The following is a 13,143-nucleotide window of genomic DNA, read 5'->3' as shown; positions in this document are numbered from 1 at the left end:
GACACTGACACTATACATGTTTTTATATCATAGCCTTTGTGTTAATGACACAGTGAAATGACTTCATTCACTCCTTTTAATTTTAAGGCGTCTAATGAACCTCGAACAGCACACACATGGATCCCAATGGAGCCTTTCAAGAATGTCTCCAAGAACCAGCAGAAAGTTGGAGTAGTTACATATGCTTCCGATTATCAGTTTAATGTAAGGTTTAACTTTGTTCTTCTGACTGTTTTATAGGACTATTAAACCTGATGTTAACCCCTTCACTCTTCACACTGTGGTTTTCACAGCTGGATAATGCTATAATGTCCAAAGTCATACGGATTGAAGTTCCTGGACGCAACATTGTGAATTTGACCAATCCACTTATAATACATTTCCCCGTCAATAATTACACAAATCACACAAACGTAAGCATACCTATTCAAATTTTCTTAAAATGCCCAAAACATTTTATTAATTTGTTAATTCTGTTTTTGTGTTGATATACATAGACAAGCTACATATATTCCTGTCAATACTATGATGAACAAGGTGAGTGGGAACTGAAAGGAAAATTGTCATCGTTCAGCTATACATACCTTCGTGTCATATTAATCCGTGTGCTGTTTTATTAATTTATTAATTTATTTTTTGAAGAATATTCATGCAATTCTTCAAGCTCCAAAAACAACAATAATTCTTTAAAAGTATCATAAATGTGGTCAAACTGACTGGAAGTTATTACTCAATGAAAATTCTGCTGTGTGCTGTTAATTTTTAAATATCATTCATGTCCATATCATTAAAATATGGCACCTTTTAAGGCTGGTTCACACCAAGAACAATCACTATAATGATCGCTATTAGCACGCGCTGCGGTTACGTCGTCCCCATGTGAAAAAGAAGTAGCCTACACTTTGGCATACTTTTAAAAAGAGTAAATAATATATTTGAGAAGAATATACTTAAGTGCAAACTGAAAGTAATGCTTATGAAACTTAATTGCTTTTCATTTACAATTAAGAGTCTTTTTGACCCACTTAAGTAGGACTTAAGTCCATCTTTATACAGTATGTAATTTCATAATTACTTCATGGTTAAATGTCCTGCTGAATATATACAGCAAATAAAAGTTGCAATTAGTGCACTTAAAATATATTAAATGTAAGTGTAATATCAAAGAACACACTGCAGCTAAAATTATATCCAATCACTTTACATGTGATTTAGTTAGTCAACACTTTAAAATAAGTGTATTTCTTTAAAGCATGAGAAAAGATTATTAAAACATAATTTAAAATGTGTTGCATTAAAATGTGAATGAAAATAGTTTTTTTATAATATGCTTTCATGATTTGAGCTACAGTACAAGCACACTTTTTCCCACAAAGGTCTGGTGCATTCTTATTGGCTGCCAGTGTTTTAATAGTTAATCAGTTGGTAAAAAGTATATCAACTCGTTATCATTATAGCTGTGGTGTGTACTTCCCTATTCCCTTCTTAGACTTCCCTAATTAGAATGATAATGAACAATTGGAACACATGAGCGTGAGCAAATTTGTGATATTTTAGGTTTGGGGTAAACTATCCCTTTAAAATTGGCACTAAACTGACATACAAGCTTTGTATTGTATTATATACTATTGTATAGGTTTTTTTGTTTTATTTTTTTTTATACTAAAATGTATTTACTTCACATGGAATATGTAGGACACAGCACCTGGAGAACGGATGGCTGTAACACCACTCAGCTCAGTGATGATATTGTGGAGTGCTCCTGTAATCACATGACCCCTTTTGCTGTGCTTCTAGTGAGTGCTGAGCCAATACGAAATCATGCTGTGCTAATATTATTTGAATTTCATTGTTTTCATTAAAATTTTGTCCCTCCTTCACTCTGAATAGATTGAGGTGAACAATATTGATGAACGCCAGTGGGAAATCTTGTCCTACATCAGCTACATAGGCTGCAGTCTGTCTGCGATCTTTTCTGCTTTCACTATCTTGACGTTCATGTTCAACAGGTGCTGTTCCTTCTATTTTCATATAAATGCATATATAATCTGTGGTTTGGGGGGGGGGGGGGGGGGGTATCTTATGCTCACCTAGGCTGCATTTATTTATTGAAAAATACAGTAAAAACAGTAATATTGTGAAATGTTATTATCATTTAAAATATCCTTTTAAGTTGTAATTTATTCCTGTGATGCAAAGCAAAATTTTTTGCATCATTACTCCAGTCTTCAGTGTCACACAATTGTTCAGAAATCATTCTAATATTCTGATTTGGTGCTCAATTATTTAAAAAATTGTTTTTATTATTACTATCAATGTTGAAATAGTTCCCTTTCGAAGTGGAACTGACCCGGAAGCCAGCTTGGCAGTTTATTTACGATCTGTCAGAGAGCGTGTTGTTAGCCCAGTCTTGTTCTGAGGAGCTAGACATGATAAGAGTTGAGATGGATATTTTAAGTGAGTCCGTATCCTACGTCAACCCCAAATATCAGAAGTTAGTTGATGTTTTGACCCGTACCACAGCCACACTTAAAACAGATTAGTGGGTGGAAAAGGAGGAATATGCTCTAGGTAGATTAGATCTAGGTGATTCCACATGGGTCATACAATCTAAATTTTTCCCATATCTCAATGAAGAGGTGTTGAGATCGTGGGAGAAGCCGTATTTGGCCCGGGTTCACTCCCCTCTTGCATCAAGTTATAGGGGCCCTATTTTAACGATCTGAAACGCATGTATCAAACGCGAAACGCAAGTAACTTTGTGGGCGCCCGACGCAAATCTAAAATGGGTTGGTCTGAAGTAGCTTCATTATTCATAGGTGTGGTTTGGGCGTAATGTGAAATAAACCAATCAGAGCGTCATCTCACATTCCCTTTCAAATCAGGCGCGCTTGTTCCATGGCGGTTAGCTATTATAACGGCGGATTTGCCAGGTGCACACCAGGAGCGGTTCACAGCCGAGGAGACCGACGTTCTCGTCAGGGCTGTAAAACACAGAGAAGTGACATTGTATGGGGATGGGAGAAACACACACAAATAAAAACACTAGGTTTTTCCTGGTCTGTGGCGGAATTGTTTTCTGAAACTGCAAAATAGCACCAGGGAATGTTTGCGCCGGAACACGCCTCCTCTTTTCGCTGAACCGCCCCCGGGAGCACCAGTTCATTCCCTAATTTAACGATGTGCGTCTGTGAAGGGAAAAGTCTGCTGTGCATCGGGTGCAAAATAGGAATGATACATGCGTCAGTGTACAAAGTCAATTAAGCTGGGTGCAAGATAGGGCCCGTAGAATTTAAAAGGGCTGAACACAGATATGTGAGGATCCCCAAGACTAAAGATGTGCTTGCGAGCTATCTCTTCTGGCTATCTCTCCACTCCATCCTCCTGGAAGGCTCCGGTCTTGCCATCAAGGCCTCTCAGACTACATCTAGGCTCCTTGGCAAGGCATACATGGCAACGGGCCAGGCCGGTGGTGCTTTGGACACCATGGCGGTGTTGCAAGCCTACCAGGCTGACCTGTTGATGGACCTCGGCCAAGGCTTGGGGATGTCTCCAGATGCAGTCCTGGAGCTCCACCCTACTTCAGATTTTACCCTTCATCTCAAGGAGAAGGGAAAAGCATTTCTCCTTGATGCCCCAGATACTTTCCGGACTTTTTGGTACCGCCAAACCGAGAGTTCAGGAAGGAAAAGGTTAAGTCAGCAGAGTTTGAGAAGTACATTTCCTGCTGCAGTCAGGGTCCTTCATCCCCATCTTCTGACCTTGTAGCGGCCCTAGCTGGAGACAGGGTCAGAAGGCAAGGAGTCGGGGTTTGAGGCGATGACCTCACAAGAAGCCTAAGAATGATCTTAGGGAGGGGATTTTGGCCAAAATACAGTCCAACATAAGCTGAATCCCTAAGATCTTTCTTCGCACCCATCCTCCCATTTCATGCGTTGTGATTGAAGTTGAGTGTTATGCTTTCCCTTTCGAAGGAACTCAACGCCGCATGAACCCCGGTGTCTGAGGCAGGTGTACCAACTAACCAATCATGGCAGATGTAGTCATGACGTTACAGGGTTCTCCCCAGCATATAAAAAGGCCCCTTGAAAACACGTCATAAGTTTCAATGTCTTCAGGAAGCCGCTTGTCTGTGTGCTGTGTGAAGATTGCAGTATGTGAAAAAAAGAAAGATAAGGAAATATGGCGAGTAAACAAAGTTTTCCTCCCTTCCCCTTTTGAGAAGATTAACAACAAAAAAAAATTTTGTTTATGAGAAGAATAACTCTCCTCCATCCTCAGAGGGGGAGGGTGTGGGGAACAGGAAGATGTATAATCTCCTCCCGTTCTCCCAGTTGTGGCCTTTGGGCGGGCAGTATTGCTGTTTTTAGAGGAAGATCAATTCTCCACCCTCCCCCACCGAAGAGGGAGTTGGGGTGCAGAGTGTTGTTACTAGAAAAGAATAAAGATAAGGGTTAGCCCCTGATAATATGTTTGGAAGTAGAGCTGACAGACGTTTGAGATGATCGTCTATGATAGTTATACTCTCTTCTGTCACCTTCCTAGGTATTGGGGTATTAAGTGAGGTTACACTCCTTCCCATTGCAACGTTGTGCAGGGTGTTTCCACTCGCTGGCTACATTTTTTGTTTCAGTGCCTAAGATTCTAGACTATTTTTTGTCTCCACCAGGCACTGGTAGTTGGTATTGACATCCCCATTGCGTCAGCTGGCATGGCATTGAGTTCCCTCAAAAGGGAACGTCTCAGGTTACGCATGTAACCATAGATCCCTGAGAGGGGAATGAGACGCTGAGTCTCGGGCATGACAATGCGTCTTGCTTCAGACATTTGAAGCTGATGACGTGTTTTCAGGTGCCCTTATTATACACTGGGGAGCACCCTGCAACATCATTACTGCATCGGCCATGATTGGCTAGTTGGTACACGTGCCTCAGACACCAGGTTATATGGGACACGTCCCCATTGCGTCAGTTGATGCGGTGTCAGCCGCCAGGGAACCATGATTACATCTGTTACCTGAGACGTTCCCTTTTGAGGACAGCAGGCAATACAGCTACTTGCATCTCACTCCCTCATCGGTCGCCCCCTCCAGTACTGGCAGTTCAGAGGTGGTAGCAATGTTCTCCCTCTGTAATTGTATATAAATGGGCTAGTATAGAGGAGGAGAGTGGGCAGTACCTCCACTCACATCCCACTTTTTCATCTGTCGCCCTCTCCGGCTTGGGGTTTAGAGGAAACATCATTATGCTTCCCTTGGGATCACATTTGTATGGTTAATACATGGAATATGGAAACAGCGTTATTGCACTTCCCTTGGGATGCAAGGGAAGGGGCTGTTGACAGAATACGAAGAGTGGGCATGACCATTACTAGCATTCTAAGTTCCTATCTGTTGTCCCCTCTGAGATGATACAGAGCTTGCATCAATGTGCTTCCCCATATAATCACATTTGAATGGGCTGTACAGCAAGGAAAATGGACATTACAGCTATTCGCGTCTCACTACTTAATTTGTCTCCCCTCCAGTCTGGACCTGGAGGAGATAGTGTGGCCATAGTGGGGGGACTATGTTAACATGTCTCCTAACGGTTCGTTAGGAGTAATGGGATAACAGAGCATAAGTGAACTTTGGAGGAAGAAGTGTTTGTATCACCACTGCCGTCCTTCTTTCTCTTTGGCCCCTCTAACTTGGTGGTAGGCTGTTGACAGGCTAGTGTCTACACACCCTTTTGATGGTCGCTTCCTGAAAAATTTCGCTATTTCTTCCTCAGGCAGAGCAGGCAGTTGAGAGAGCACAGCTCTCTCTTGAGGCCTTTCCCACTCCTTAAGGATGGGATACCTAACTCTATGCTCCCTTCAGTAAGGTTCCCCTTAGAACTGATGGCCAAGTGATTGGATGGTCAGGGTAGCAGTACTTTAGTCTGACTTCTTCCAATTGGGAATTGCTGGCAGTCACAGAGTAGCTGCAATCTCCCTATCTAGCTCTTTCCACGGATCAGTGATGCAGGAAAGTATATGGAGGGTATTGAGCTGTGAATCCTCACGCCTTAGCTTTTGGTCACTAGGTGAGTTGAATGGCAGCCTTTGGCTACAACTGAGCTCGCTAGTTAATATCACAGCACAGTGACCAGGCATTTGTTTAGTATGGTGCAGTTGGTTCTGTGTTCCCATTGCATCAACACCATGATCAAGCGTCAAAGTTCCACTTCAAAAGGGAATCGGGTTTCCTGAGAAGTGGAACGAGGCACTGCATCACAGTGTTGATTGGTGTGTGTTCACACGAGCTTCAGACACCAGTTCATAAGTAGCATTCCCATAGCGTCAACACCAGGAGGCAGCGTCTCGTTCCACTTCTCAGAGAACCAGGTTACATATGTAACCTTGACGTTTTTGCTGCTTTTTTGCTGCTTAGTATTTTTGTGGAAACCGTAAAACATTTTGTTTTAGGATTCTTTGATAAATAAAAAAAGCCTTTATTTTAAATAGAATTTTATAACGAATTATGAATTTTATTATGAATGTCCTGACTGTCACTTTTGATTAATTTAATGCGTTCTTGCTGAACAAAAGTATTATTATTTTTTTTTTACTTACCTCAAAATGTTCAGCCTTGATGAGCATAAGAGACTTCAATCAAAAACAATGTAACATAATTATTCCAAACTTTTAAACAGTCATGCACGTGTGTTTCTCAGGAATGCACGGGCCGAAGTGTCCAGCAGCATCCATGTGTCTCTGAGTGGCGCTCTGTTTCTCCTCAACATCAGCTTCATGCTCAGCGATTGGGCTGCCACACTGGGAAGAGAAGAATTCTGTGTGTTTATCGCTGTGATGATACACTACAGCCTGCTGTGTTGTTTCACATGGATGGCTGTTGAAGCCTTGCACCTGTACCTTCTTCTCATCAGAGTGTTCAACATTTACATCAAGCACTACATGACCAAGTTGTCTTTTATCGGATGGGGTGAGTATAACAACATACAAAAACACAGCAGCCAAAGTCTCATAGGACAACTTTAACGTCAGTAATTGTTCACAACCCATTTTACTTTCGTAATATAGGATACAGTATTTCAGAGTGAAATAGCGTATTTGATGGGAAAAGGTGTAGGACTTGATTTCGTCCACCGGGATGTTACCTATAGCCGTATTTCAACCGCAGCGATCAGGGTCTAAATGAAGTTACGGGTAAATATTTCCCCTCCAAAAGTCCCTGCTCGCAAGGTAGTACTTTTTCAAAGATCAGGAACTTTCAGGGGTGGGACTTAGGCGCTGAACATGCTGATTGATAGAGATCATGCCGCATTTTGATTGGTTGACTCCACGCAGCATTTTATTTCAACCACTATTTTCTTACCACCATCTGTTGCGGTGTGTGAAGTAACAGTTGTTTGCTATTCGAATCAACAATGGAGTTTAAAAAATACGACTGATGGACCGACAACGAGATTCAGGCTTTATTAAGCTTAAATTCAGAGGATGAAATCTAGCGGGAACTGTAAAGTAGCGCGCAGTCCTACATCACCACCGGACTAATTTGCCTAATCTTCACGGTACTTTAGACCGCGGTGGAAACACAGACAGCAACAGGTCTGGGGAAAATGTTCCTGGGAAATAAGTTCCTGGGACAAATCATTCCAGGTAATTTCCGTGGAAATGCGGCTTATGAGAATAGCGGTATAACGAATTCACTGGAGGCAAGATGAGATGAGGACCCAAATGCAAATTTAATTATCAAACATAAAACAAACACAAACCAAAAGCATGACCAGGCATGGAAAACTCTAAACTAAAACAGGAACACAAAACCAAGACTAGAAAACAATAAACCGGATCTGGGACATAGAACAAACAATACTCAACAAGGACACATGGCAAACATGAGGGCTTAAATAAATACATAGACTAATTACAAGACAAGGAACACCTGTGAACAATGATCAGACGATTAACCAATGAAAAGACACATGGTAGGATCACATGACAAACAGGCAATAACATGACAAGACACAGAAACATGGCTGCGTTCAGCCCCGACAAAACGTTGCACAACGTTTTTTAAACAGAAACGGTGATGCGTTGAACAGACTGTTCTGATGACGCAAGAGTTGCAACTATGGCAGCTGAGAAGGCCATTCTTTGTGTTCTTTATTAAGAATTTTCTGAGCCTGATGAAGTCGGTATAAATATGTGTTTAATACTACAAAATATGCCCGATGTTACAGTTACTGCACTTGCCGCCCAGAACAAAAGAGAACATCCCAATCGAGTGAAGGGATTTGTGGAAACTGAAATGGAAGCACACATCTTACCTAATTCAGACTAAAACACATCTATTTAGCCTCACATACTGACTTTATTTGTAGTTCATACTGTTTTAATACCCATATTTTCTTTCTCATTTTTAGGAAAAGCACTTAGTTACCATTGTTTATTTCTATACCAATACACTTACAATGAAGCTAAAAATATAAACAACTACATCATTATGTTGATATCCTATATTTTTTCAATAAAACTTATGACAAACATGTCTTCTAATATCCTCAGTTGTTGCGTATACCGAGCTGCATCGAACACATTTGTAAATTACTTTTCTTGAACCCATTGTGCGAGTTCACTTTAATACCGCGTGCTTTATATACATGTTGCTGCTGTTGTTTCAACCCATCTCTGCGTCAAATACAGACAAATCCTACTATTGGGTTTAAAATTACAATGTAAAAATTTAAACCAGTGGTTGGATTTGTCCATATTTCAAACATGGGTTGAAACAACCCAGCATTTTTTAGAGTGTAGAAATGTAATTTAAGAGACAGAGATTTTTATTATATTATAATAAACATCCATCCATCTTCTTCCGCTTATCCGGGGCCGGGTCGCGGGGGCAGCAGTCTATGCAGACATTCTAATAAACATTAAAATATTTATTTAATGAAAGATTAAGATTAATATAGGAATAACTTTAAAACCAGGAATATGTGCTACAAATGTAAATATGCTAGATTTTTTATTTCAAAGTTATCCATACTTTAACCTAATAGAACTGATAATGAAATTTCTAACTAACATTGCCGTAGACCTTGAAAGCTTTGGAACACTTAAGTTTGGTCTGTTCTTAAAGAAGACTCTTCCACATTATTGTTGACCTGAAAAAATGTATAAAAGCGAATTAGAAAAAAAGTTATAGATAAGTTTATGAAATTGTAATATGTACTGCACTACATTTTTTTACTTTTATATAACTATATTTTTTCAAGTTGTGTTCCAAATTTTAGCATATCTCTGCAATAGCTAAATGACATCAAGCTCCCCCTCTCTGGTTGTAATGGGTGGAGCTTGACCTAGTTATGTTTAGGTTTAGGGTGTGGCTTGACCTTCAAGCTCCACCCATTTCACCTAGAGAGGAGGAGCTGGATGTCAAGCTCCACCTACTGGCTTTGCAGTGAGCATGCCTCACAAAAAGTGAGATTTTGATTGGGTGCAAGTACCAAACTTTTCCACTAGATGACCTCCAAGCTCCATTACCGTTCCATATAAGGATACATCTATTTTCCTATATGGTTTGAGACGTTCTTTGGTTCACATATTTCTTTATGTTGTGTTTCTTTAGATTTAAATGTTTTTTAGAAACAAAATTAAAAATAGATTCCTACTGGTTTCTAAATAGGTTTCTACTGATCTTTGCTTGATTTTTACATGTGCATCATTTTAGAATAATAAGAACTTGTCTTGTGACTCTGATGTGTACTCGTCACAAATGTATGTCTATCAAAAGCTTTCCAATGGCATACAGTTTGTTAAGGTTAGGTTTATGACTGTTTACAGGTTAAGTAGTACAAAGACAGTCAGTTGCATAAACATAGCCATTGTGTTTGTATGATCTATGATCACCCCACAGATCTTATGTATGACCCACGATCAGTTAGTCAAGGGGCAGTCATTCTTACTTTTCAATATAAAATTAGGCCAATCTACGTTTTTATGTAACTGATTTAAAAAAGGTTAGACTAGTCTTAGCGGTTTATACAACCGGCCCTAGGACTATAATACCAGAAACATAAAAAATAATGATAAAAGTGTGGTGGCTCATCCTGCAATCTTTTCCTCTTGACAGGAATCCCTGCAGCTGTTGTTGGAAGTTTGCTGACAATTCAAATCACTCATCCTCTTTATGGCACTAGAATTGTGACATTAACAAATTCGAATGCAACAAATGCAACAAATGCAGTGTAAGTACTCGCTTTATAACTTAATCTTTTCATTTTTAGCTTGCTTTTAGCTATTTTTTAACTTTAGCATTGTTTATTGTATGCTGTACAGTTGCTGGATCAAAGAGCCTCTCGTCCTGTATGGCGTGAACCTTTCCTACTTCACCGTCATATTCCTGTTCAACTTAGTAGTTCTACTCAAAGTGTCCAGACAGATCTTTAAGCTAAAGCAAGTGGAGAAAAAGAAGCATATGGTACCAGTGAAGGACGCGGGAACAGTGCTGGGCCTCATGTGTCTGCTGGGAACAACATGGGGTTTGGTGTTTCTTGGCTCTGGATATACCAACTACATTATACTCTACCTGTTCTGCATTTCAAATACAATGCAAGGTAGGTTTACTCTTAATCATAAGCTATGATATTCTGGGGATATCTAATTAGATTTTATCAATCAATAAATTCCACTAGAAACAAACCTTGTTGTATTATTTAAATTTAATACTGTGAAGCTGCTTTGATACAATCTGTATTGTGAAAAGCGCTATACAAATATACTTGACTTGACTTGACTTGACTATGTTTCCATCCACTAATATGTTAATGCGATTTTTGGAATATTGAATAGAAATAGCTGGAAAGAAAGACCAAGATGTGCATAAATTCTAAAAATGTGCATAAAAAACATATGCACTCAGTTGAGGCATAAAATGTTTTATCCATATAGAAGCATAAACTATGATGGAAACACATTTACTGAAGAAATCCCTTGATGCGCAAGTTGACTTTGCCTCAACAGAGGATGTGATTGGATAACTGGACTAACCAGTGGACCAATCGCATTGCGTTCCCAAACATCAGCATCCAAACGCACAATAACTTTTGAGGTGCAAGTCATTTACGTATGATGTCTTAAAAAAGAGGCACAGTGGCTTCCCGAATTGCAGCAACTTCCATTTTTATTACAGATATTTTGCGCCAGTTTCCCAGGAAGTGACGATTGTGTTCTCTTGAACACATGAAATGGAAACGGTGCTTTATTCACAAATATTTTATGCGATATTCCAATTTTGTGCATAAGTTAAATTCGCAACTTTGGATGGAAATATAGCTATAGAACCATAGAGGAGGTAAAAAAGAGATGTGCCTGCACTGTAAAACATTTGTAACACTGCCCAATCAAAAATTTCAATTGACCGATAACATCTAAATTTTTCAATTGGCCCAAGTGAAATTCTGTAAATTCTAAAATTAAATGTACAGATTTTCACTTGGGCCAATTTAAAAATTTAGATGTTATCGGTCAATTGAAATTTTTGATTGGGCAGTGTTACAAATTTTTTACAGTGTGATTGTTGTAAAATGTAAATGCTTTATAATAATACAGTTGCCTTCAACTTTTTTTTTTTTTTTTGGCAGGGGCTTCTATCTTTCTGTGGATGTGCCTGACAATGAGGCCAAACAAACAGAAAGCAGCTCATACCAAGTCTTTATCCACTGTGGACACCTTCACCATTGAGAAACAGAAGGAATAGGCCATGCCTAACATTTACCAATTGCAATCCTACAACCAAAATGTCTAATCTCAATAAAATAGCATGAGTTTTTTAAGGCTACATGGCAGAAAAAAAAAATTGGGAGAGTTTTTGGAACCCATTTTTAAAAGTGATCTCTCTTTTTTTTTTTTAAATACATTTGGTGCCACTAGAGGCACACAAATCCCACACTCTGTCTGTGTCTGAAATCTCCTCTACATCCTTGTACAGTGTATTATTTCAATGGGATAACCATTTGGTGTTTGAAACCATAGTGGACATTATTGAGTATGCTCATTTAATCCCAGAATGCACCACAGGTATACACTCAATTGTTAGAGAATACCCATAATGTGCTGTGAAGGCCCCAATATATTTCAAATGAAATCAAAGAATGAATAATAATATTTTTAATTGCGTAATAAGTGGGTGTGGCTCTGAGCCTTCTCATTCATTCACTCACTTGGTCCATCTAGGCAAAGAAGACAACAGCAGTTGTAGGTATAGGTTATTCAATACACCAGAGTGCTTTTTATTGATTATAATTAAAATTCTGATTCAAGAAATAAAGAGAAAATTCGATTACATTTGCTCAGCCATTTCAAACTTCTTTTCACTCCCCTTGTTTAAATAGACAATAGTGTTTCGTTTACATCACAGCTCAGCCAGAGCCGTTGAGATCGGTAAAGCCGCAGTTTACTCCTGATCTCTGACCATTTCTCCTCCTAATCTCCTCCATTTCGCTTTAAAGCCACAACTTCATTGTCTATTTATAATGTAGGGGACAGGAAGCTTTAGATTCTAGAAAGCATTTGATCGGACAAAAAATCTGATCAGAAGCTGAAGTGCAGAGTGATGTCATCAAAATCATTGATCCGTATTGGCTGAAGTGAGAGACTGTAAGTTCTGAAGGCTGTGGGTGGGGCCTATGGTGCAATGATGTATAACTATTTGTCGATGTCTTGCTCTGGAGAAAGTCGTATATGCAAATATATTTGCCCATGTGACGTCACAGATCCCGCAATATCAAAAGGAGCGGATGACGTTTTAAGCTCTGAAACTTGCAGGATGTTTCAATGGTACAAATACCTCTTATATGTCAAAAGATCAAGACAAATATGATTTCTCATCTCATGACCCCTTGAATTGTGTTTGTATCTCTTTATTTGACCTTTTATAGTTATAGTTTTATAGTTATATAGAGTATTTTATCATATTGATATTGTGTGAAATTGTATTGTCAATGTTAGCGTTTGTACAATTGTATAGAATGAGAGTATAGGAGGTGATTTTATATATATATATATATATATATATATATATATATAGGGGTGAATTCAGGTTAAAATAGGACACTTTTTCCCAGTCATCTCAATAGCAAAAAGTGTCTTAATCAACCT

At 39.1% G+C, this 13,143-nt stretch overlaps 1 protein-coding gene across 1 annotated transcript; it reads left to right on the top strand.

Moving 5' to 3' along the window:
* Nucleotides 1–1,682: 1,682 nt before the first annotated feature.
* Nucleotides 1,683–13,023, top strand: LOC311287479 (adhesion G-protein coupled receptor G2-like; the record flags this gene model as incomplete). Its single annotated transcript, XM_084404349.1, has 6 exons — nucleotides 1,683–1,796; nucleotides 1,891–2,009; nucleotides 6,696–6,964; nucleotides 10,118–10,232; nucleotides 10,324–10,601; nucleotides 11,628–13,023. The coding sequence occupies 6 exons, from the start codon at nucleotides 1,683–1,685 to the stop codon at nucleotides 11,741–11,743; spliced, it is 1,011 nt and encodes a 336-aa protein (XP_084260475.1). The 3' UTR covers nucleotides 11,744–13,023.
* Nucleotides 13,024–13,143: the final 120 nt, after the last annotated feature.

The sequence above is a fragment of the Rutilus rutilus genome, assembly GCF_951802725.1.
Source record: "Rutilus rutilus genome assembly, chromosome: 3".
NCBI classification, from domain to species: domain Eukaryota; kingdom Metazoa; phylum Chordata; class Actinopteri; order Cypriniformes; family Leuciscidae; genus Rutilus; species Rutilus rutilus.
Note: the sequence above shows the minus strand (reverse complement) of the source record. Positions and strands in the feature narration are given on the sequence as shown.